The sequence below is a fragment of the Heliangelus exortis genome, chromosome Z (assembly GCF_036169615.1).
Source record: "Heliangelus exortis chromosome Z, bHelExo1.hap1, whole genome shotgun sequence".
NCBI classification, from domain to species: domain Eukaryota; kingdom Metazoa; phylum Chordata; class Aves; order Apodiformes; family Trochilidae; genus Heliangelus; species Heliangelus exortis.
In genome coordinates, this window is record NC_092454.1 from 50812956 (window position 1) to 50839891 (window position 26936).

At 39.4% G+C, this 26936-nt stretch overlaps 2 protein-coding genes across 3 annotated transcripts in view; one reads left to right on the top strand and one right to left on the bottom strand.

Annotated features, from left to right (window-relative positions):
• DMGDH (dimethylglycine dehydrogenase) overlaps nucleotides 1-7217 on the bottom strand; it is a 42348-nt gene extending 35131 nt beyond the window's left edge. The window contains exons 1-2 of one of the 2 annotated variants that reach the window (XM_071730530.1): nucleotides 7033-7217; nucleotides 5046-5211 (exon numbers count right to left, since the gene is read on the bottom strand). In XM_071730530.1, coding sequence (XP_071586631.1) covers nucleotides 5046-5211; nucleotides 7033-7154 — 288 coding nt within the window. In that variant the 5' untranslated portion in view covers nucleotides 7155-7217. Of the gene's footprint in view, nucleotides 1-5045; nucleotides 5212-6527; nucleotides 6910-7032 lie in introns of those variants that run through there. The other variant, XM_071730531.1, reaches the window with a different exon arrangement.
• Nucleotides 7218-7457: 240 nt separating this feature from the next.
• On the top strand, nucleotides 7458-26773 carry LOC139789603 (betaine--homocysteine S-methyltransferase 1). The gene is made up of 8 exons (XM_071730532.1): nucleotides 7458-7591; nucleotides 11653-11785; nucleotides 16079-16197; nucleotides 17664-17855; nucleotides 18429-18576; nucleotides 19474-19656; nucleotides 25138-25366; nucleotides 25870-26773. The coding sequence occupies exons 1-8, from the start codon at nucleotides 7553-7555 to the stop codon at nucleotides 26042-26044; spliced, it is 1218 nt and encodes a 405-aa protein (XP_071586633.1). The 5' UTR covers nucleotides 7458-7552; the 3' UTR covers nucleotides 26045-26773.
• Nucleotides 26774-26936: the final 163 nt, after the last annotated feature.

Here is a 26936-nt window from a genome sequence, read left to right on the forward strand (position 1 = left end):
TGCTAAGAGCATATTAAATAGTTACGCTTCTCTTTAACTAACATCAACATGTGTTGCATGAATTGGATCATGCATCCTTGGTTTTTGAAATCATGGGCTCATGCAATCCATCTTTGTTGTTGCAGCTTCACATTTCAGATCCAATCTTTTTCTTCAGAAACAATTAGCAAGAGCAATTCAAACTTTTTCTTTGTTGAGGATTTTATCTTTTTGATAACTCGAAGTTTATATATGCTATCACGGTGTATCACATGAGTGAAACGTCAAAATAAAGCAGCGGAAAAATGTGCAAAATACATAATCTACCAGCAGTATATCCTTCAGCTCTGCCTATATTTTATTCCTAAATTTGGCTGAAATTCCCTGTGTATGTTTGGTATTGCTTGTTATCTCCACAATCTGAGTTTAAGAAGTGATCACACAAATCTGTAGGAGGAAGAACCAACTGCTAAGATTAATATTCAGCACAAAGCAGGCACACCGAATTCAGGATGTCCCTGGGCTATATTAATAGCCTGGAAAAAACTGTTTTTCCTATTCTTGTCATCATATTGGATTACCATCATACTAGACACTGCTGGAGACTAAATGGTATTTGACTAAATGTACTTTTTATCTCCTTTGATACATGTGGTTTTTCATTGATGTGAACACAGTTGTTTTATTTAGCTGTTTAAATAGCCGGAGCTATTTCACTACAGATTTTGTAATTAAAACATGATTGTTTCTTAAAAAAAATAAGTCCAAAGGGCCTTTCATCTGTCTATAATGAAATACATCAGGCACTGAAATGTTTAAATTTCTTTAGCAATTTACAATAACCTATAAGTAATTAATGTACTCATACCTACAATTTGTGTAATATCATATTGTTTTTACTCTCTTCTTTTACTTATGAAAACATATTCTGCTCTTTTCTTATTTTTCCAAACATAGTAATGCATTCCAGATGTAAGGAAATTCCGTTTTATCGGTCACTGTTAGTTATTTCAAACCAAAAGAATGGCATATCACTTGCAAGTTAGCTATACATTCCAGTGAATTTAATTGTAGGAATTGAATCAAAACTTATCTCTCTGCCATTTTCAAGTGAATAAAAGAATTTTAAATACATTTGATACCTTTTGGCTTCAGATAATGAATGTTTCTGATTTCAGGAGTGCAGCTGAGACACAACTGGACTATATAAAAATTAAGATTATACAATCACAAATAATTAAAATACAAAAGCAGACCGAGTAAGACTCAGGAGATCTATAACCAACCTCACACTCAAAGCAGGATCATCTACGAGATCAGACAAGGTTGCCCAAAATTTTCTCCAGCCTGGCTTGAAATTTTCCAAGGGCAGAGATTGCACTACTTCTCTGACCAAATACAGAACTTACTAAATTTCATAAAGTTCCTTCCTATCCTTCCCAGCCTCTCTTGATCCCTCAACTTGGCAGCACTACCCCTGATTGCATTGACTGGTCCTCCTGGTTTGGTGTAGAAACAGGTACTGCATTATCTAGTCCAGATCATAGAAAAAGATCTTAAACAGGATGGGGCCCATGACATAGCCCTGCAACAGTTCACTTACTCCCAGGTGACCCACCAACTGCTACCCTCTGAGCCCAACCATCCCATCTTTTAATTATGTAGTTGTCCAGCCATACAGAAAATCAGATCTTCACTTGAACACGAGTATTACAGAAGATGGTGTCTAAAGTCTTTCTGTGACACAGATAAGTAGCATCAATGCTCTTCCTTTCTCTACAGACTCAACCATTGTATCATAGAAGGCAATTAGATCTGGTCACACTTGGCAAATCTAAGCTGACTGTTCCAAATGACCTTTTTTCCTCGTTTATGGGCCTAGAAATATGATCTGAGACTCACTTTCTGATTGTCCTGATTCTCCCAAATCTATGGCTAGCTGACCTTTAGTTTTCTTTCTTATCCCTTTGGCTTTTTTACATGATGCAAATATATGCCCTTCTCAAAATGTTGAGCACCTCCCCAGATATCTATAATCTTTCAGGGTGATCTATCAGCAGCCAGTGAAATGCCACCAGCACCTTTCTTGCATACAGCCTATGCAGGGTACAAAGTATGTTCATGAGTGAAGTTCCTCAAGTAATCCCTGTCTTGATTCTCATCCACTGCTGGCAGTTCCTCTTCTCCTTGAGCCCTGTTGAGAGCACAGAGGCCTAAGAAATCTTGTCAATAAAAATTCCTGGCAGTTCCTCTTCTCCTTGAGCCCTGTTGAGAGCACAGAGGCCTAAGAAATCTTGTCAATAAAAATTCAGGCTAAAAAGGCATTGAGTACTTCATCTGTGACTAAATTACCTACCTCATTCAGCAATGGTCCTGATTTTCCTTGTTTAGCCTTTCCTACTCATGCAGCAGTAGAAGTTCTTCTTGTTGCCTTTAATGTTCCTTACAAGTCTAAACTCTAATTGACCTTTGGTTTTCCTAACATCCCCCTGACATGCTTAGGAAATACCCCTCCATGGCCTTTTCCTGCTTCTACCTGCTGTATTCTGTAGTTTTGTTCCACAACTCAGTCCTGAGTCTGGCCCACCTGTGCAACAGCCTCCCCCTACTCCCCCCCCCATTTTTATGAGTTTCAGGGTAAATCATTTTTGTATTTGAAAGAGATTTGCCTCAGATTTAGCCCTATTTTTACTAAACCAAAGATTTTGTTACTGTAGGTGAACACGAGCTGCAAAAACAATTTTAAGAATGGCCACTTTGATATGAGAATTCACACAGCGATTTTAAGGGCTTTCTTATAGTTGAAATTTTTCTTTGTTGAAATATCAGCACATCAGGTTTGTTTTATTCCAGTCTGTTTCAGATTTTATACTGATTCTATTTAATAAATTAGCATTCTGGAGGAAAATGGTATTCAAATTGTTATTATTTTCTTCTTCCAAGTCTGACCAGGTCTTAGCAAGTTTTTATTTGTCTTATGCTGTTCTTTAACTATCAGCAGCAGAATCAGATGCATGTTGCAAGAAAAAGTGTCACATACAGCATGATACATAAACATTTTCTTAGAAAACACCTTTTAAAAAAGTAACAACACAAAAAACCTCTTTGTTGTGTGAGTTATATATCCGTTGGTCAGTTCCAAGGGTTTCAGTGAGATTGCAAATGACCTGTAGTACAACTTCTAGAGTCCTTGGACTTTAAGTCTTGACCTACTTTACAACTATAATAACCACTACTTTGTCATGATTAGATGTAAAAAGTTGATCAGGACTTGGTCTTTTATTTCTATCTTCTTACTACTGATAGAATAACAATGTAGACACTTTTTGTGCTGTTTTAATGACACACGTGCCAAATTCATCTCAGACACAAGAGGAGGAAGAAGTTTTGGCAGCATCACTATCAAGAAAGTGACCTATATGAAACACGATCCTGAACTCTGACAAAACTTACTGGGCTGTGAAAGAAGGAAAATATGTACTGGGTAGCATACAGCAACATATGAACCAGACTTCCAAAATTTCTGACTGCAGGCAATACACTATGCACCACTGTGAGTTCTAACAATATGTGTAAACTTCATTTGTACCTAGTACTGTAGTGCTGTGAGGAAAACACTGATAAATACACAGTGCCAAGTGTAATGAGAACTCCCAGCCACAGCTTTGATCTCTCTCATCACTTGAAACAGACTTACAGTAGACTTTTTCACCTTCAGACGCAGTGCTTGAATAGGGAGTTCTATTAAAATAGACAGCATACCATGTAGTTTACCTAACAATTACCCATTTTAGCCTGTCTCACAGCTAGGTGTCTTGCTGTGTCAGTTCCATCAAATTACATGGCAACAGATGCCATGAGGCAGCCCTCCTACTAGCCCCATTGAAGATTTTCTCTGCTGCACTCCAGATCCCTCCCTACCTTTGAAACCGTGTTCCTCACACAGTGCCCCATCACTGCATCCACTGAGAACTGAGGGCAAAAATACTGGACAAGGAGTTGCTTTTACAGAGTTATGAGCAATAAGCTAGAGCGAGTGAGCGTAACAATAAGAACAAAAGAAACATTTAGTAACAACCCCCCATTCGTTATTTTGGTCTCATTCAACTAGGGGACTTTTATTATTTTTTACACACATATTGTTCTGTGTATGTATTGCGTACATAGAGCTCAGCCTGTGTCTCACTTATATATGTAAGTCACAGTATTTCTTTGAGCATTTCAATACATAAGATGCATGATCTGACACAATACATGGAGTTACTCTGTTCGCAGAATGCTATTAGCTGTGGTATAATTATATCCAAACAAGAAGTACTGCCTTTTGTTTTTCCAAAGTCTACACAATGTTTTTTATTTTACTCTGCTTAAAAGCAAGGAAAGTTAAGTAAAAATGTACTTATAAATGTCAGACTGTCACTTTTTTTATACTTCATTTTTTTAATATTGTTCTCTCGCGAGGCCCCAGACACACAAAACATCTGCACTAAGATGAAGTGTTTCAAATTTCAGACTTCCTCCTCTTGGCTCAGAATGAGAATACCAAAAAAATATAATCCATCTGAGTCACCAAACTTCATTTGTTCCTGAAAGGCACTCAGATATTCTGTAACAGTTCTAGAGACAGCAAACTGTTGGATTTTGTATTGCTACACATAGGGAAAACATTCTCCCAGTTTCAGCTAAGCATAGCTGGAAAAAACCAGAAAAAGCATCTATTAATGTGGCAAGCTTTATTTCATTTTGCAATACTATCTACTCCGGACATTGTCACAGAACTGTGTAATTACATACAGTCATACTAACAGTTACCTTCCAGGAATTTCAAAACACAGTATTTGTTCCAATTTTTACAACAGAGAAAAATGGTAATATGGATAGATAAGCCAATTTTTCAAAACTCATGTAGTCAGTCTATGAAGAGTTCAGTACTAAAGTTTGTATCTATAAAATAACCACATAGTTCACATCTGGAAAGCCAGGGAATATAAAGGTAATGAAATATCCACCACCATTTCCAATGCCAAACTGATGTTAATCTGAGAGATTAACAAAACATTTCTTACTGCATGCCAAGTAGATCCTGCAGTGAGCTCAGATTTTTCCAGCAGAACCACATCCTTCAACCCAGCCTTAGCCAAGTGATAGGCTAGACTCACACCAACACAACCACCTCCAATGATTATTGTGTCTGCTTTGTCTTTCCCCAAGGAAGGAGATGATGTTTCATTCCTGGGGAAAAATAAATAAATAACAATTACAGATAGCTATAGAAAGACAAATACACTTTCGTTCATCTCTTTTGATTTATTATCCATTTATAGTACAACATGGAGTCTGCTTGGGAGTCTAGTCCCACTTAACTTAGAACTCAGCCTGTTCACTCTTCTCTTAAAATAAATGCTATCAAAGGCTGTATATATAAACAGTAGTGATACAAAAAGCAAAGCAAGTTTACTTCCACTCACAACTTGAAATTTTTGTTATTTGTTCAATATACCCTAATATGTAGACCCTACTTTTCATTGAGAAACTGTACCCTTGAAATGACGGTATCAAACCCTGACTTTTCAGAAGTGCTCTAGTACACACAACACAAAGAGAAAGTCTTTAAAAGATAATAAAAATATAGCTTAAAAGATAGCTTTAAAGACTAGCTTAGTAAAGAGCCTTAATGAGGTTACTAAAGCCAGTCTCAACAGAATACATCACTGTTTGTATTTATGAACAATGAAACAATGTTTCATGTTCTACTTTGTTATGTTCAACTTTGCTGAAGTCAAAGCATAGAAACAGGTTTTTGTTCATGGCTCACTTCTGACTACACCGAGCTGCATTTTCACAGCCACTTCAAGTCATTACAAGCCAGAATAGTTGCTATCGGCAAACCCATTCTCCTCCATCTCTTCTGATCCTTCTCTCTCCTGCCCCAGCAGCAGAGACCCAAATAGCAACCCAGATCAGGACATTTATTCAAATTTAAAAAAACCCAATTTTCGATGTGAGACAAGGTAGAATCTCTTAGTACGAGAGCAGTACAGGCTACTATGAAACCACAGTATCTCTCCCTTTAGGACAGTTAATCAATACTCAGCTTTATCTCCCCCCTTCCTTCCTTCTGGTACATTTTTGCTTTTGCAACTTCTCCAGCAGAATGCTTTTGTAATGTGTAACTAGTCTTTCACCCATCTTTCACTTAGAAATCAAAGCTAATAATTTTATGTGTTAGGAATGGACATCTTATGACATTTTAGAATTAAATGCAGGAGGAATATGCATCACGCTTATTGACTATGTGTCAATGAACAAAAAGTAAAAATAAATGAGAGCTCTGGAAACGCCGGGTTTTCTGTACTTTCATGTATTCTTTTTCTGAGCGTACATATATATTTTGCAAGTTAATTATGTATTAATTTTGGAAGTTAGCAGCCAAATGTGTGACACTTAGCACAAGCTCTTGCACTGAATTTTGAGGCACAAGGTAACCAAAGTCAGAGTGGAGGTATTTCCCATGTTTTTTTCATGCCTTGAATTTGAGCTGTCCTCACCTGAATTTCAGTTCTTTTCAAACCTTTTCCTTCAAACCCAGGAGCCTGATGAGAATCCAGAAGGTACCTGCCCTGTGAGAGCTACACGGTTCATCCTGATGTTTACTCCAGCCCGTTGAAACCGGGTCATTTTTCTCTCAGGGATGCATCCCAGAAGACTTCAGGAGGGATCCGTCACTACCTGCTCAGCCACTCATCCGGGGCTGGGTGGCCCTGGTCTCTGAGGCAGACGGGCGAGGCTCAGGGCGAAGACGCACCTGCTGCCCGCAGGCAGGGAGAGGCCTTGGCGGTCAGGAACCCGTTCCCTCACCGCCTTCACCTGGCAGCCCCCTCCAGGCAGCCTCACCCTCGGGGGCCGCGCCCTGAGGCGACGCGGTGACCACGCGCAAAACCCGCTGCCCTTTACGGGTCCTCTGCCCGCGCCTCCACCATCGCCCCCCGCCCGCCCGCCCGCCCGCCCTACGCAGCCCCGCCCGACCCGCCCGGCCCACGGGCCCGCACTCACCGCCCCAAAGCGCCCGCAGCGTCTCCGAAGGGCCGCAGGGCAGCCGCAGAACGAGGGTCGGGACGGCCGGCACGGCACGGGAGCAGCAGCCGCCGCAGGGCTCCCCGCAGCACCGCGCTCATCCCGCAGGCAGCAGGGATAGAGAGCGCTGGCTCCGCGCCTCCCCAGATGCTGTCCCGTCCCGTCCCGTCCCGTCCACTCTCTGCCCCCGACGAGGCCACCCCTGGCGGAGGAGGGGGCCGGACCACCCGTTGGCTGAGGGGACAGCTCGGGGGAGCAACCCAGCTCCCGACCTCAGGCCAGGCGGGGGCGGGGCGGGGGTGGGAGGGCGAGGAGCAGCCCCGGACGGCCCCGGGGCGTGAGGGGCCTGCCCGGCTGGGGGTCTCTCCCGCAGCGCTGCCCACCACGGCCCGCCTCCTCCCTGAGGTATAAAACCTTGGGCTCAGCGCTTATCGGGCATTGCCCTTCGTGCCGAACCGTCGGGGAGAACTCAGGCAGCCGGCGTCCCTGGGAGAGGAAGATGCTGCCGATCCAGAAGACCATGAAACAGGGCAAAAGGGTAATTCCCCCACCCCCTCTCCCCAACCCGCGGGGGCCCGGCGGTCGCTGGAAGAGGTTCCGTCGGCGCCTGCTAGGGTGCGGGAGCTGCCCCGGCGGGATCGGGGGTATGGGAGAAGCAGCCCCGCGCCGCTGCTGCGGCACCAGGCAGAGCTCGGCCACCTCTCCCTCCTCCTAGGGACCCTGCCCCGAGGCTCTCCTGGGGAGCCGCTGCTGGAGCCGGAGCTGGTAACCTCCCGGTAAAGTGCTCGATTTCTGCAAGAAAGGTCACATTGCAAACAGATAAATTAAAGCCATAATAATAGCTAGACCTATTCAGTGTCAAGGCACCGAAGACATTAGCCCAGAAAGCCAACCGTATCTTCTACCTGTTAGCCATGCAAATGAAGTGTGGCCAGCGGGTCGAGGGAGGAGATTCTTCTCCTCTGCTCTGGTGAGTACTGTGTCTAGTTCTGGGGCCCTCAGCATGAGAAGCAGATGGAGCTGTTGGAGCAAATCCAGAGGAGAGCCACGAAGATGGTCAGAGAGATAGAGCATCTCTGCTATGAGGACAGTCCGAGACAGATGGGGTTGTTCATGTTGTTCAGTGTGGAGAAGAGGAGGCTCCAGGAAGACCTTATAGCAGCCTTCTGGCACCTGAAGGGTATCTGCGGGAAAGCTGGGAAGGGAAATTTACAGGGGTGTGTAGTGATAAGACATGGGGTAATGGTTTTATGATGGAAGATGTTAGATTTAAGTTAGACATTAGGAGGAAATTCTCTGAGGGTTGTAAGACACTGGAAGAGATTGCCCAGGGAGACTGCAGATGCCTCATCCCTGGAAGTGTTCAAGGCGTGCTGGATCTGTTCTAATGAATGGTGTCCCTGCCCATGGAGGAGGGTTGGAACTAGATGATCTCTATAAAGTTCTTTTGAACTGAATCCATGTTATGATTCTATGATTTGGATACTGTTATAGATAGATAGATTAGATTGTTCTTACAGCAGTAACCACTCACAGAATTCTGATTTCTCTGGAAATATAGACTGGATCTGCCAGGGTTCAAAACTATTTTGCATAGCATCGTTTGACATGCAAACTAATCAATGCTTGGGACACATTAAAATTGTAAATATTTTAAGCATAAACCATCACTGGGTGGGATTTCTGTCTCCAGTGTCCTGCCAACTCTATTTAAAAGCCCTAAATTGCTCCTCTCTTAATTTATATGACTGAGAACCAACAGTATTTGTAATATGAGTGCAGTCTCTAATATATGCATGCTGTTTTCACTCTCATTTAGCTAAAGAAATAATCCAGTATAAAAATTTATGCAAGTATCAGCCATTATAGTCATAAAGGCAAACACGTGAGCAACGTCTAAATCAAACTCTCTAACACATACCACTACTGCTACCCTGCACTGCTGCTTGGAAAGGTCAGTGGAATCACACATTCTGTCTTCCATCCAGAAGGCTGCTATTATCACTAACAGGACACTTCTTATTCAGAATTTTACTCTGTTTTATGTGTAGCATTTTAAGTTTAGAAAAAGAAAACAGAAGGATATGGGAAGGAATCTGTGAGCTCTAGGCCTTTCAGGTAAATCAGTTATAAAGGAAGAGGGAGGTATTTGTTGTGCTTTTCATTTCTTGACACATACTCATGCCAGTTCAGACACCTAGCAGAAGGCACTTGTCCTAAGTTTCCCCCAAAAGGCAATGGAAGAGATAAGCGTATTTTGAGATCTCAATAGTTGTTTTAAGATTCTTTTTTTCCCTGATGGAAAACTAGGATATAGGTTGACCAATCAGACTTTTCACTTACATGGTTTGGTAACATTCCTGAAGTTGGTTGAGGGAATTTCTTCATACAAATATTTGCATTCTTTCCGTGTATATATGTATGGACTATGTGGTGCAACTTAATTCATGATTGCAATTGTAAAGCAGTGAAAAGAAAGCTCAAGAAAGCCCTGGTTAGCTTTTTAGAGATACCATGTCTAGTTATTTAATACCAAATATGTGTACTACCAGACTACTTGGCAGTGTAATTTTGATCCAGATGGAGCATAAGCACATAACTGTGGGTCTCCAGGACAGAACAAACCAATGTTGATGCTGAACTTATTTTACCTGTATGCTGATTGAACCAATTGTATAGTGCCTAGTAAAAATTGTGTGAAGAGATTATATCAGACCTATAATAAAGTTTGCAACTATGTATTTCCATTTAAAGCCAATCTGAACTGGCAAAGTTGTATTCACCACCTTGTGCTTTATAGAACTGTCACCTTCTATGAGATGCCTCAGTGCTAGGTTTAATGTATCGCAATATATATATATGATATATTAAGGCGTCATGGTCTATTTAGTCATGTTGCTTCTGTGTGCCGAAGTGAAGATTATTTTTAAATGCAGTTTAAAAACTAAAACTGTGAAAGAAAAATGCTGTTAAATCCCAGGAGTGCCTTGTTAAAAGAAAAAATCTGTTAGTTGGAGTAAATTTAAGTATAATATCTATATACTATGTCAACATGTATCTGTTACTTAATATTCAGTTAACAAGGGAGGCAGCCTGTGTGTTAAAGATTTTATTTTCATCTGTTCATCTACATCTTTCATATGTTCTCTACATATTAAGCGTCTGGAAGCAGGTTCTCTCTACAAAAAATTCCTTGGCAGGCAGAGGAAGAAGGACTCAACCAGTGATCCCTTGGGTGCCTTCTCTGGCCCCATCTGAGGCATTGACTTATAACTACAAATTAGTTAACTATAAACACAAAGCTTCTGACATTTACACTTAGAACAGGTTTACCCTAGTAGACCACAATGACTTGCACACTTTTATTAAAGTTAATTATTATTATTTTATTAAAGTTACTGAGACAACACAAGTGTGTGTCTTCCTGGTTGTGTGGACTGAGCTAATCAAATTAATGAAGAAGAAATTATCAAGAAAGCTAATCTACTAAAGACTGGAGGCTAATTGTAGAAAAATCCTTCCTCTCAGTACAACAGCCACACTCATGTCTATGTCCGTAAGGCCATATTTTTCCTGCTTTTCCTGCTCAGTTTTCATCTACTGAAATGCTAGTGACATAAAGAAGACTATGAAGGGAAATTTCAGTTTTACCCTTGACTAATTATTTTCCTGTGTGGACTACCTTTGTTGATGTAATGGGTCTGCATTCACTCACTTTTTAAAGTAAACAGAATTATGGTTGTAATGCAGTTGCAGAAATTAGTACTCTTGAGTGTAATAGCAATGTACTTTTTGGAAAATTTGAAGAAAACAATGAAGTAATTAATGAATGAATAAATAAATAAATAGGTGCAACAAATATATATTATTCTCCTGTTGTTGAATTTAAAAAGGAAATTACTACTTTCCTTGCATTAGAATGGAGTTCAAGGCAAAAACAAGATTAATCATAGTTTGTAATTTGGCACCTTGAAACATTTCAGAGCTGTGTGAAACAAGCATTATTTTCTTTCATTTTGCAAGTCTAGGAAGCCAAATCCAGTCCGATAAAAAGTCTGTCAGAAAATAAAGGACAGCATTTTGAGATGTGTCGTATTTGGTACATGAATGTTACATGTTTATTCTTATATGATGCATGATGTGCTATTTTGGATCACAGCCTTGTGCTAAGGCTCTGTTGAGATGGCATTTCTAGTTAAGAGCAAATGAGCTAATCAAGAGGTCAGTTATACTAGTGTTTCTTTTATAAAAAGTTCTTCCTATATTTTACGTGAAAATTTCATGCAGTGTTTTACTTTCATGGGAATGGAATGGAACCACTGGCTTCTACTTCTGGGGACCATGTCTCTGGAATACTGTCTAAAAGTCCTGCATAATATATATGCACATATTAAAGCCTTATGATCCAAAACAGACCATCTACCATTCTTTAAAGAGATTTTAAAGAAGAAAATTTATTTCCATTATGGCAAAGATTGTTTCTGGCAGACGACAAATGTTTATGCCTGTTTTGCAAATAGAGAAAACAGCAACAAAGCCAAAGAATGCCCACCAAACCGAAGAAATGTAATTGTTAATCTTTCCTCCTGCTTTCCTCAGGGTATTCTAGAACGCTTAGATGCTGGAGAAATTGTGGTTGGAGATGGAGGATTTGTCTTTGCTCTCGAAAAGAGGGGATATGTAAAAGCTGGGCCTTGGACTCCTGAAGCGACAGTAGAACACCCAGAAGCAGGTCAGTTATACTGGGAACTGGTAATCCCATAGTGACTATAAACATGGTTGGATAAATAATAAATATATAGAAACATGTTGTATGTTTTTAAATAGAAGTGATCCTTGACACTCTTTGGCATTACACAGTTAAGTTTAGTCTGTGGAATCTATAGGCTAAATGTTCACCCTATACCTTTTTCTTGCACTTAATACTGTCCAAAACCAGTTTTCTGAGAAAGAACATGAGTAGTGGAAACATATAGTGGCACCTCTCCAGGACACTCTCCCAGTGTACAGGAATTTGCAGCCGAGGACATTTTAGAGCCACGTATGGTATCTTTGTATTTAACAGCAGTAATTCCACTCTAGCGAATTTGGCCGGTCTGTCTATGGGCAGATACAGAGCTCATAATTTAAAACATCTTGTAAAAAAGGAATTCTGCATTAAGCTATCTGTTTTCTCATGTCCTAGACATTCTAGAGCTGTCAGATTGTTATAAATCAATATAGTTTGTTTATTAATTCTTTCAGAAAAATAGCAGCTTTTAATAAACAATGGAATGGAAGAGGAGAATTTAAAGTATCCACTGTGAAATGGGGAACAATAAACCTTAAAAGAACCTAAGAGTTGCAGTAAACATTTAATGGTGTAACACACTTAAAGCACTTGTTAAAAAACAAGGAATCATTGTGTCTTCCAGCATAAATATTCTAGTGATTAGCATAAACAGCGCAAAAGAAGATGCTGTTGTCTCTCTATGTATGCTTACATACATTGCAGACATTACAAGAAAGCATTTGCCCTAGAAATATGGTGTACCACAGCCAATTCCTAATATCCTGGTGGAAAAAGATTTGTTATGCTTTAAGTGTCTGTCATTCTTAATTAGTCTTTTTACACAATGAGAAAAAGGAAGAGGAGGAGTAGAAGGAGAGAGATCTTACCTCTTCCCATTACATTACTTTGTACACCTTACCTATTTATTCACTACAATCTTTTTAGCCTTCAATTTTCACTTCATTTCTAACTTAGAGTCACAGAAATGTTTAAATAATGCCAAGCTCTAGCAAAGGTTTAAAGGGTGATGACCTAATTTGCTGATTCTCATCTCCACAAAAGACATCCCATCACCTCTATTTCTGTTTCCACCTCTACCTCCATCTGCCCCCACCCATTCCATCCTAAAAATCACAGCTCTTATCTCATACTCTTTATTTTGCCTTTGATTTCTTATTTTGCACCTCAGAAGCCAATGACACTCCCTGTATGCCACTTTGGGAATGAAATGTCTCGATCCATGGGGAATGCAAAATATTTAATGGCAGCTGTAGGTGGCTTAAATTGTCTAAAATAGCACATAGTTTGCTTTAAATAAGTCATCAGTAGTCATGAGTTGAAATCCAGACTTCTAAGAATTGCTGCTAAGTTGCTAGAACATACTGCTCACAGTTGTAACACAGTTATAAAATTTTTATAAGCCCCTTATAGACTTCTTATAAACACACCCTTCACTGGAAATACGTTAATTTGTTTTAATGCTATTTGCTTCCTTCACTCCATTACTGTTTTTTCCTCCTTCATGCTTAAGGGTCATGTTACTTTGCAGGCAGGTGTACAGAATAGAAGGATCAACTGGCTGAGCCAGCTGGTGTAAAATCCTACAACTGCCAGACCTTTCTGTCTTTGGAAGTGAGGACAAAAAAAGGAGAGTCCAACAAGAAATTTAAAATAAATAAATAAAAGTGAGTTCAAGGCCATTATCTCCATGACAAAAGAAGAGAAATCTTGCCAGGCTGACAAGTTTAGAAATGGGATCTAAGTGTTTCTTCTGAGAAAGAAAAGGTTTTGCTCTACAGTGAGCAATATATGTAGGCACTTCTTCCCCCCTGTCCTGTTAGCTTAAGTCTGTGTCTTCTGTGAAATGGCCAGTTTATGGTAGACTGAAATGAAAATACAGTGTTATAGGTCTGACTGATAAAATGTACCATACTAGTAATTTTTTTGGCCTTATGTGTGGCCAATACCCATATTTCTCAAATAGTGGAAGACAATAATATTCTGAAATTCAGTAATATTCTGAAAGTCACACAAGAAGTAAGTTACAGGGTGGTTTGGGGTTTCAATAGTGCAGACTGCTGTGGACTTGATAATAGTAGCTGTATGCTCTACTGGCAAAAATTAATTGCCTGAGACTGAATGAGGCTTAGGCTGATGCTTGTAACTTCTAAAGGTAGACCCATTCAGAGTCTCCTGTTCACATTCCTGATGGTTTGGCATTAAGCATTCTCCTAACAATGAAAGAGTCATATTTAAAGATCATTAGCTACAGGGATAAAGAAATCTGGTTTACTGTAGATTCTTCTTTAATTTTTTTCTTTTTAAATTTCCTGGCAAGTTTCAATCAATGATTTCTCATGGGAGAAAATAGCAAAACTACAGTACACAAAGACAGCCCTTTGAGTTGGGATCAGTAGACTATTCTAGCACTTTGTCAAGAAGAATTCTCCCTGCATTAGGAATGGTTTGACTCTGTGTAGAGTTCGTAAAACTTAACTTTGATCCTGGTGGTTCAGGCAGATTCCAGAGATACTCTGAACTGTAGCTCTGCTACAATCTATATGCCTGGGTAGGTCTCTGTGATTACTGGGGGCTGAAGCATTGGGTTAAGTCACACTGTGGTTACCCAAGGCTGCAGATAGAAATGAAAGATGTACTAGTAGAGAAAAGCAAGGGACGCTATGCACTTCACAGCAAGCTTGTGTGCACACAGATTGACGCTAGCAACTCAAACTGCTGTTGAGCTTCTCTGGCATAACAGGCTGTCTTTTTTGCAGCTGAAGGGAGTAATTTTATTCTTGTGACACATTCACATGTTTCCCCAACAACACAGGATGTCTGTAGATGATGAGGTATGATAAACTAGGACTTCAGGAAAACAACTTGAAGCATCTGCCACAGAATCATAGAATCACTGAATGTCAGGTTGGAAGGGACCTCAAGGGTCTTCTTGTCAGACCTTTCCAGGGAATACTACAAAACTGCAGTGCTTTTGTGTCTTTACATATCTAGGGAATAGGTTATTCCTGAATTTGCTATAAGCTGCTGAGCATTTTAAGTCTGTTTTACGTGATCAGTAGTGCTGCGGCGAGCCTATCTCTTCGGGGACACGGTTCTTCTCAGGAGCTCTCTTGCTGTCCCTCTCCTCAGGCGTCTTCATCTCTTGTTTCTTCTGCTTCTGGGAGCATGCCTTTTATCTTGCCCTTCAGCCCCGCCCATTTCCAGCTGGGGCAAGCCCTAATTATTGGGCACAGCTGGGCCTAAACTCCCAGTTCATTATCAGTGACACCTGGTGACTTGTGGTTCTCACTACACAGTAGCATTCTAGAAGTTATAATCATTGTTCCATGGCTATGCTTATAAAATCCATTGACAGCTCTTGTTTTGTTCCTACTGTGACAATTGCAGGGTACTGCTTACAGCTAAGAAGGCAGAACTACAATTTTAGAACCCTCTCTCAAAGTCCTAATGTAGGAAATTTGTCCCTTAAAAGTAATGCTAACCTTTCCTTCAAAAGAAGTGTTGTCTCAGTAGTAAAATCATCACTTGCTGACATATGAGAAGAATAAAGTCTGTGTTGTGAGTTTCTTTTCATCAACAAATAATCTTTCAATTAAGCATGTATTTAGCAAAACAGAACTTTGGTTTTGGCTGCTTAGGCTCATCTAGAGTTTTGTAGGGGGAGAAAACTAGAAAATACAAAATAGAAGAAATAATGAAACACTATTCTTGTACATAAATACAATCTTGTCATTAAAGTTATCACTCCAGTACTTTCTTGTGTTTTTTTCTTCATAGTCTAGAAGCTAAGAAAATACGGCTATTTAATCTGATGATCTTTTTGCCTGTAATTCATTGTTATGTTTTCATGATCTTTTGTCAGATGTCTGCTTTCCCTTCCTAAGCCACAACGCAATTCTCTACAGTGAAATTTCAGAGGTCCAAAGGACCATAGAAAGTAGAAAATAAGGGAGGTGGCATATAAAATTGAATCTACAGATAAACTAAATAGAAATATTCAGTCATTCTCAGCAGAGAATAGCTAAGGTGCAAGCTTTCTGCCTATTGTTCTGAGAGTGAGAAGAAAGGAGTTCCACAGACTGGAGTAGAGCTTCTGCTCTGTCATAAGGTCTCTTCTGGGAAACACATTATCACGTATTTTATAGTAACATTACTTCAATAAACATTTAATTTTGGGATAACAACAGTAACGATATGAAGTACCTCTTCTTTGTCTCTTTTAATTCTTCTCAGTTCGCCAGCTTCATCGCGAATTCCTCAGAGCTGGATCTAATGTTCTGCAAACATTCACCTTTTATGCCAGTGAGGACAAACTGGAGAACAGAGGCAATTATGTAGCTGAGAAAATAAGTGTGAGTGAAACACTGTATTGATGGAGATATGAAATAAATGGATTAATTTAATAGGCTTTAGTAGAGAGATTATCATGTATTTTCATGTTTTGTTATTACACATTTTGTCTGTATTTGAGGACCAAGGAGCGAGATGATGAATTTAAGAGTTTGGAATAGCAAGGAAGAAAAGGTTAAAGGAAAAAAAAACAACAACACAAGCAAACAAACAAAAAAACTAAAATAGGGCAAGGATGAAGAGAGGAAAGAGAATGCTCAAATAATATTTTTTACTTCTGACATTATTTTACTGGAATTTGACACAAAGTGCACTAAGTGCACAGAGAGCAAAATCCAGGGGGCAGGGAGGAAACAATATCTTTGTGGAGATAACCCAAGTCAGAAATTAGAACAATCTGGACAGTAGGGATTAATTAAGGATTAATTAAGATGCCCTACCAAAATGTCATGATCAAATTTATCTGATGTGCTGCACCTTTACATTCAATAGAGGTAACATTGAAATGTCTGAAGTAGTAGCCCAAGAAACACAGTGCCTCTGAAACAAGCATTGTAGCAACTCTTGCTGTCACACAAAATCCAAAGGGCTGGGAGAGCATCTGGTATTGGGAATGCATTCCAGCATTCCAAGATTGTTTTGCTTCCTGTTCTAGAAGCAGATTCCTCCAGGCTAAAGCCTGGTTTATGGCTCCATCTCTCGGAGATCCCAAACCTGTGCCTGAGCACAAGCGCGAACAGAAGACAATCAGTGCCTTAAAAATCAGCTGCATCTTTTGAGGCAGTTATGGAAAATTTCAGCAGAGAGAAGTCTATATGGATTCTTAGCAATCCATGGGCTGCAGAGAAACTTGCTCTAGTCAGTACCTGTTATCTATCCCAAATAATATTTCTTTTCCCAATTTTTTTTTCCCAGCTTAATTTTTTCCCTAATTATTCTTTATTTGGCAATTTTAACATCAATGACCTATTACTTTTTAAAAAAGTCTTAAATAAGTCTATATTAATACTATTAATACTTAAATTTTGAAAATTATCAAAATACTAAAATACATTTTTAAAATAATAGAAAAAATAAGTTGAAATTGCTGCATACTTTTTTTTTCACCCACAAAGTATCAGAATAAAAGGATACACTTAAATAACTAACTTATCTTTTAAGAGGCAAAGAAAATTCCACTTCCACACCAAATAATTCCTTTTTACGGACTATTTGTATAAGATGTATTAAAGGTAGTATGTTCTTGTAATACCAGGTAATATGATAACTTAGAGGCAGCAAGAAAATTGTTTCCTGATGTTTGGGGTTTTTTTTAAAGATGCTGATCTTTGTAATTAATATTATTTAGAAATTAATTTAAATTATAAAAGAACAGGAAATAGCCATTATGTATTTTGACTCTTTGTGCTCTGAAATTACATGCATATCTCTCATTAGGTAAAACTGACATAATCTATTTTTCATACAGTGCCAGAAAGTGAATGAAGCTGCTTGTGACATTGCAAGAGAAGTGGCTAATGAAGGCGATGCTTTAGTGGCTGGAGGAGTCAGTCAAACACCTTCATACTTAAGCTGCAAAGATAAAGCAGAGGTGAAAGCAGTTTTCCAAAAGCAGCTGGATGTCTTTATGAAGAAGAACGTGGACTTCCTTATTGCAGAGGTAAACCTGCAAAAGAATCACATGGCTTTGACCAGCACAGTGTTAGCCTTAAGATGTCTTGTCTATTTTAGGGAGTAGAAAAGTTCTCTGTTATGCTGTTATTCCAGTAGTAGTAGGTATTTTTCTAAATGCATAGCAGTATCTGCAAACATCCTCAGATAGGACTTTGGAACCTGAATTTGTACCTCTGTCAAGTCAAATTCTGTACTGGTACAAAGAAGATAGTTTAACATGATCTTAACTAGCTCCTGTTTCCCCCTATATGCTGTAAGCAATCATGCTAAAGTGACTTTTCTAGATTAAAAACAGTTTGTCGTGGATGAATCCCTGATTAACCTCCAGTATGGGCATCCTTATTTGGATGGACAAGTATCATTATTTTTATATAGTTTTAGTTACTGATTTTTTAAAACCATTTTTAAACTGTGTAGTCAGTGAACTCAGTTGAATTCTTCTAGTGTAAATCATAAAAGAATCAAGTCACTGTATTGCTCATGAATTTAGGTTTTGGATTAAGGAGTTTATGCTTCATCTCCAAGCAAAATTTAGTAATTCAGTTTTAATTTCTTTTAGTATTTTGAACATGTTGAAGAGGCTGTCTGGGCAGTTGAAGTTCTAAAAGAATCTGGAAAGCCAGTCGCAGCTACAATGTGCATTGGTCCAGAAGGAGATATGCATGGTGTCCCTCCTGGACAATGTGCTGTCCAACTGGTAAAGGCTGGTAAGAGTCTATTTTAATATGCCTTTTAAAAATAAGGAACAAAGAAGATCTTAAGTATTGAGCTAAATAGATGTGTATATCAAGTGGGTACCTTCCCAATTTTATCTGACAAAACTTTTGACCCTGTAGAAAAGTTTTAATGTTTACTTAACTAGAGTAGTTGTGGAAAAAAAAACCAACATGAAAATGCAGATGTGGAATCCTCATTAACCAGGCTGGTGTTGAGAGTAATACCCACAGCCAGCTGATAATCAATAGAGAAAAATCCTAAACCTACTTAAATTTACTTACAGAGCCAACCCCAGATCCTGGGGTCACAACTATAAAATATAAGCAGAGTCCAAAGCCACCTTTTGTTCTCTGCTCATGATATTAGAAACTTACAGGTCACAGTTCAAATCCAGGATGAAAGAATAAGAGATGAAAAAAATTAAACTTTTTCCCCATCAAAGGTTGAGTTTTCTACTGTACAAGGGCAAGAAGAAATTAATCAGGGATGACAAATGATGGTATAGGGGTTCAAGTGTATATGCTCTGAACCACTCTTGTCCTCTGGAGTTCCAGTTGAAACCCAAAGGTAGATGCTGTCTTAGGAGCCTGCTCTTTGCTTACATGGCTGTATGTAGCACTCTACGTGGAATAAACACTTGTAAGAAAAGCAACCCTATGAGGGTGGGAGATGTGATTCATCACGAGGAATGTGAAGAGGAGTGCAATTGAAGTGTAAATGGAATGATCAACCTCAGGATAGTTGAGGCTGGCTCTAACACAACTGCCTTGTTTTTGTAATGCTGGTGTAAAGATGGCCTGCCCTGCTTCTGGACTAGTGTGGCTAAGAACATTTCTGCCTCCCATTTCCTAGGGAGATGTGACTTTAAGTTATTTTCCTCCTCCTAGGTGCCTCTATTGTTGGAGTCAACTGCCATTTTGATCCAGATACTTCCCTGGAAACTGTGAGATTGATGAAAGAGGGCTTGCAGGCTGCTAAACTGAAAGCTCACCTGATGTCCCAACCACTTGCTTTCCATACACCTGATTGTGGAAAGCAGGGTTTTATTGATCTCCCAGAATTTCCCTTTGGTAAGTCAAGGCTTTTAATTTTTTTTTAATTGTTCCTTTCTTACCTCTCCACTTTAGTAAATCTAAAGTTGCAAGATGTTCTTCTATGCATTAGCATAGTGTATAGAAGAGACTTCTGCACACTAATCCCAATTATCCTATCTGGTATTTTCTATAGAGGAATTACAGTAGTTTAATGATTGTATACATAGTGCAATTATTTCAGTAGTATTAAAGCATGTGGCTGAAGTGATGATGAAAATATTTAAAGTGCCATAATCTGAATTCAGATTAAAAAAATGTAGTTTTGCCTTGTGCTATAAAAATATATTCAGAACAGCTATAACCAGTTCAAATAAATGAGCAAGAGTAAATACACTTTTAAAAGCCCAAACTTTAGTGCTTTTTGCATAGGACCTCCTCAGTGTTCTGGGTTCTGACATATATCCCAGAAGCCTTATCATGTTTACCAGCATGGGGATTTAACATAAAAATGCATAGACGTAACTGGATACAAGTGCATGATTATTGAATTCATAATGGTTCAATCTAATAGAAGTGAGATTAGAGAGAAACCAGAAGAGGGAATATGCTCTTTGATGTTGCTAACAAATGGATTAGCAGTTTGGAACTGGATTCATCACATATAGGCTCAGAAGAAATTCTACGAAGACTGGAAGAGTCAGCTGTATTAAGGTTTGTGTATTTAGGACTTACTTCCACCTGGGATGTAGAAAATCCCACCATTTTAAAATAAAAAGACAAACTAATACTTTTAAAATTTATTAGAAAAAATGCATTAATTTGCAGATATCATACACTATTTTCAAGGTCAGACTATAAAATATGGTATTAAAACCTTTGAAACTTGAATTTGTAGCAAGGAATTTAAGAGGTATATGTAATTTGGGTGAATTTTTTCCTTTGTTTTAAATTCCTCTCTTCACATAAATGAAGTGAAGAGAATAAAGCATGAGCCTGAGGAATTCATTAAATTATAACAATGTGTTTGAGTTCTGAAAATACTCAGGGATGCTTACAAGAGGAACTCATTTATCTTATTCATTCTTTCATATAACAGCTCTGATTGCAGGCTAAAATAGATTGAACAATAGATTGAAATAAGCAATCAAGTGAATTGAAGGATTCACTCTTCGTTACTGTTTGTTACTGTTCTTGGCTTGTATGTTAAAGGAATCTGTACATTATAAGCAATCTGTGTGAGGTGTCAGCTTTCAGAAATTTTATAAGTCAATTGGAGAAGGCTGTTCCTGTGAACATTTTCAATATACAGAAGAAGCCACTGATCTGTGTACAGCAGACTAGTTTGGTAAATTGTTGCTAAGCTGACCCAGTTAACAAAATGCACAAAGAGATATTTAGATATTGGAAGTGTACATAACCTCTGTACAGGCCAACAAGATCAGTTTCTAGAAGAGGGTTGCCTATATTGTACTGGCAAACTCCAGCATCAAGATGCCCGGAGCATGTATTTATCTGTAGAACTTTTTCCAGCTTACTGTGTTTTCCCCTCTCCAATTGCTCTGAATTGTCACCAGTTAGGCAAGTACAACATTTTATAAAGAAATGTCCCGGTCAGTCAAAGCATACCAAATAATCCCAAGAGCAGAAATGCAGAGGAGCTAAATCGAGGAGCAGCTAACAATCTTCTCATCAAAACTGATGAAAATTTCTCTCTCTTTTTACTATAAATGTTAAAGGTAACTGATATGCTATAGATAATTAATTCTGAATAAAGCCAAGAAAAAAAATGCATTGACAGGCATGGAAAATGTAGTGTTAGTCAATTTTGGGAAGGGGAAAATCCCAACAAATATGATGGGTAATCCATTTCATAGAATACTGCCTCTTTTCAATCACCATGTTTCACCACCAATTCTTAAGGTGATATTTTTCCGTTTCCTCAGAGTTTAGGTTGTATGTGTCCTTACATTCCTGGAGCACAAGGACTGATTTTTAGAAACAGGATGGCTCAGGTTGGAAGAGACCTTACAGATCATCTGGTTCCAACCCGCCTGTCATGGGCAGGGAGGGACACCTCTCACTAGACCAGGTTGCTCAGTGCCCTGTCCAGCCTGGCCTTGCACACTGTGAGAGAAGGAGCATCAAAAATTTCCCTGGGCAACCTGTTCCAGTGTCTTACCACTCTCACAGTAAAGAATTTCTTCCTTATTTCTAATCTAAATCTTCTCTCTTTGTTTGAAACCATGACTGCTCCATTCTATCATTACAGTCTGATGAAAAGTCCTCCCTATCTTTCTTACAGTCTTTTCTTACAGAAAGCTACTATAAAAACTCCCTGGAGTTTTCTTTTCTCAAAGCCAAACAGCCTCAAGTCTCTCAGCCTTTCCTCAAAGGGGAGGTGCTCTAGCCCCCTGATCATCTTGGGCCCTCCTCTGGACCCATTTAGTTAGGTTCATGTCTTCCAGGATGCTGGGTTGCATCAACAAGGGCATCACCAGCGGAGACAAAGAATTCATCATCCTGCTGTACTCAGCACTTGCCAGACCACATCTGGACTACTGCATCCAGTTTTGGTTCCCTCTGTACAAAAAGGATTCAGACAGGATGGAGAGGGTCCAGAGAAGAACCAGAAGGATAATCAGAGAACCAGAGCACGTGCCATATGAGGAGAGGCTGAGAAAACTTCGTCTGTTCAGCCTTGAGAAGAAAAGGCTTACAGGACTACTTCTTACAATGTTCCAGCACTTACAGGGCAGCTACAAAGATGAAGATATTTACAGGGTGTCACATGGACAAGAGGAGGGGCAATGGGCACAAGTTGCTCCTGGGAAGTTCTGTTGGCATTCTTCTGGATTACAAGAGGAAAATTTTTCACTATGAGGATAGTCAGTCATTGGAATGGTTTCCCAGGGCAAGTGGTGGATACCCCCACTTTGGAAAGTTTTAATTCTCAGCTTAACATGGTGCTGAGAAATCTCATATAAACAACCATATTAGAAGGGCTGGGACAGATGATACTGGACAGAGGTCCTTCCAATCTGACAGTCTGTTATTCTAATGCTGGGTGCCCCAGAGCTGAACACAGTACTCCAGATGGAGTCTGATGAGATCCAGGTAGATGTGATGAATCTCATCTGTCATCCCACTGGACACATTCTTTGGATGCAGTGCAGGATGTGATTAGCTTTCTGAGCTGCCAGTGCACCTTGCTGGCTCATGTTGTTTTTCATCCACCAATACATCTAAGTCCTTCTCCACAAGGTTGATCTCAATCCAGTGATCACCCAGATTGTATCCATCTTTGGGACTGCCCCAACCAAGGTGCAGGACTTTGCATTTGGCCTTATTGAACTTCATGTTGTTTGCATCAGCTGACCTTTCCAGCCTGTCAAGGTCTCTCTGGATGTCCTCCCTTGCCACCAGCATGTCTGCTGACCAGCATAGCCTATTGTCACCTGCACACTTGATGAGTGTGTGCTCAATTCCACTGTCCTCATCTCTGACAAAGTTATAAAACACTATTGGTTCCCATATGGATCCCTAAAGGACAACACTGGTATGCACTTGCACATCAAACCACTGACCACAAGTCAATGTGACCATGCAGCCAATCCCTTAATCACTGAATAGTCCATCCATTAAGTCCATGTCTTTCTAATTTAGAGACAGAGAAGTCATGCAGGACAATGTCAGGTGCTTTGCACAAGTCCAGGTAGATTACATCAATTGTTCTTCCCTTATACACCAGCTCTGCAACCCTGTTGTAAAAAGCCACCAAATTTGTTAGGCATGATTTCCCCTAGTGAAGCTATGTTCACTGTTACCAATCACCTCTGTTTTCCCATATGCCTCAGCATAGTTTCCAAGAGGATCTGCTCTACAGTCTTACCAGCACAGCAGTGAGACTGAGCAGCCTGTAGTTCGCCAGTGCTTACTTTTTCCCTTTCTAAAACCAGGAGGCTGTTTCCCCTTTTCCAGACAGTGGGAACTTCACTCATCTGCTGTAACTTTTCAAATACGGTGCATAATGTCTTTGCTTCTTCATCTTCCAATTCACTTGGGGCCTTCAGATTCATCTCATCAGGTGCCATGAACTGTCACAAGTTGAGTTATGGAGAGGACAGGAAAACATTATACAGTTCCCTCAGAGTTTAATTGCTTATACCGCTATAAATTGAGTGCAAGGTGTTGCATTCTCATTGTTGATTATTCTGTAACTCTTGCCCACTGGCTCTTTAATGACCTTGCACCTATGAAGCTTTCTCTGACATTTGCAGAACTGTAATGAAGCTTACTTTTATTTAAACAGCTTTCTAAAATAGGTTCATCTGGTTTTGTTTCTGATATCAGATGATCTACTTTTCCTTTTTTTCAACCTTTTCCTTGGAGACAAATAATTTTATGTTTAAAAACATTTAATTTTCTTCCTTCAGCTTTTTATTTTCTGAACCTGTCTCTTGACTACACATTGGACTTGGAGTAAATGTGCTTTCAGTTCTTGCATGTTATGCATTTTGTGGAAGGGACACAGGGAGAAGAATCCTACTGCTCTGGTGTGCTGCTGGAGCGTTACTACCTCACCATGACTTCTTTGCCCAGCAGAGTTTTCCATGGACAGACTTAATACTGCGCTTGTATGATAACTATGCTTATTCTCCTGCAAATGTGCATAAAGAAGTGGGAGAATTTTTATTCCTTTATGCCTGTATTTTTATTCCATTTTTTTGTATTTTTATTTCTTGAAGTTTCTTCAGTCTCTGGTCTTTTCTTTCCAGTTCTGCCTCTCTTGTTCCTTCTTCCCTTTAAGGTGTGCTTTTCCTTCTTCTTTTCACTTGTTATTTCTCCCTTTTCACAAGTAATCCTCTCACCTCTGTTAACCCTTCACTCTGCTCACCACAGCCTGCAACAGAGAGAAGGGTTCAAAATAAAGATTGTGTCCTAACTTACTCAGGACTTCACACAAGGAATAATATGGTTTGAGGCATCAAGCTTCTTATGCCTGGGATTATAACTAAGTGCGGTCAGGTAAGAAATAGCTACAGATTCCAGCCACCAGTGAAATAACTGGTTTCTACTACCTGATGATGGAAAAAAGCAGAGTAAGCACTCCTGAGCAATAATGAACATACTTATTCCTTTTGCTGGTAGGTTGATACCTTATCCTTTCACAGACTAGAGTATTGTATCAGATTTCCCAAATATTGATTACTTACTAGCAATATTTCACTTAAGAATTCTGGTGGAATGGCACACCTGTGACCTAAAGTTGCAGAAGATACTAGGTTGCAAGTCAAAAAAAGCTTGCAACAAGAGTAGCTCAATGGAGCATAGCAAAATCTAAAAGCTAGACTTCTGAGAGTTTACATCACTCATTCCAGATCAGGTAGTTTAAAGATGCACATTACTTCAGCAACCAGCTTTGCAGTCAGTGTGCAAGTATCTCAGCAAAACAGTTTCTTACTCAAAATGTTCTGAAATGGAACATGGTGGAAACTTAAGATATTAATGTCTTTGCAGCTCTGGAGCCAAGAATTGTAACCAGATGGGATATTCAGAAATATGCAAGAAAGGCCTATGAGTTAGGAATTCGTTACATTGGAGGTTGCTGTGGATTTGAGCCGTACCATGTCCGAGCAATCGCTGAGGAACTGGCTCCTGAAAGAGGATTTTTGCCAGAAGCTTTTGAGAAACATGGTAGCTGGGGCAATAACCTGAGCATGCATACCAAACCCTGGGTCAGAGCAAGGTATGTTTATCTGAACTGGAAAGCACACCAGTCTATTATTTGCAAATGCTTATCAGCTAAGCCCATCTGCTGTATGGGCCAATGTAAGTGATATGGAGGTCCAGATATCACTGTAAACATTCTATGTGTTAATAATTTTGATTAATTAAATCTGATCTGGGGGCAGGGAAAGTGGTGAAGGGGCAGTAGTAGAGCTCAAGAAATTCTCATGCCTGAAGATTTAGTCTCAACTACTGTTAGAGTAATTAAAGAAAGTTAAGATCAAAAACAAACAGGCTGATGTAAAACAGTTCCTAATGATGAGTAGCTTAGAATGTTCCTTACAAGAATGAAAATAGACTTCTTAAGCATGTAGAATTGCATTGCATGGTTTCATTCATACCTCTGTACCTAAATATAAAGTCAGTCTTGTACAAGTCACATGATCCTTTGCAGTGGTGATTTGCACATTTCCTTTAGTATTGTGAGCTGCTGTATTGTGAGCTACATTTCCTTTTCTTTAGGGCAAGAAGAGAATACTGGGAGAATCTGAAGCCTGCTTCAGGCAGGCCATATTGTCCTTCAATGTCAAAGCCAGATGGGTGGGGAGTAACCAAAGGAGCTAAGGAGCTGATGCAACAGAAGGAAGCAACAAGTGAACAACAACTGAAGGAGCTCTTCCAGAAACAGAAGTTCTAATCCACTGCAGCTGTGTAAATGCTAGAGTGATTTACCTGCAGATCATCTTCATCTCATGCTTCACAAGAAAATCTGTGAAGATGAGTACCCTGTTGATTTATCAATTAACATGTAATGGAAGAGAAAAAATGCAGAAAGAATGCGATTAGAGATTAAGTATGTCAAACTTTGACAGTATCTTTCTCTGGACAAACAGAGAATAAAGTCAGGAGGAGGTTTGGATTCTCATCATTAATTGAGTTCCTGTTAGCTAGGTGCTATTAATTGGGTAGACATAAAAATGCATGGAAAGTAATAATTGGCTCAACTCACCAGTAAAAGAGAAGAAAACCTCTGAATACTGTATCAATGGATTTCCACTCCTGAGTCTGTTTTCAGTTTGGGGATACGAAGGCTCTTTCTCAGACCTCAAGGTTTGCTGAAGGCTACTTCAGAGATAAAAAAGCTGCCAATACTTGAGACACATAGTTACCTATAGCCACTTTCTTGACTCCAAGAGAATAAAAGTAAACTGGAAAATAATTGTATAATTTGAATAAAAATATAAGGAGAATAATATCATGTGGGAATTTCTTATTTGTAGTAGAAGGGTTCATAGGGAAGAAAAATGACAGCTATATAACACTATTTTTTATTTCAAGGTACCGTGTACTCGAGTTTTACTCCTCTAGACACTGAAATATTGAAGAGATTCTGAAATTATAAAAAATAAATTAAAAGCAATACTGATTATGATGCAAGATATTGCATTATCTTGACACCTTAAATCATAAGACCCAAACAGAATCACATACAGAATCACAGATTGACAGAATCATCCAGGTTGGAAAGGACCTCTGAGATCATGAAGTCCAACCCTTGATCCACTAGCACTGTGGTTCCCAGCCCATGG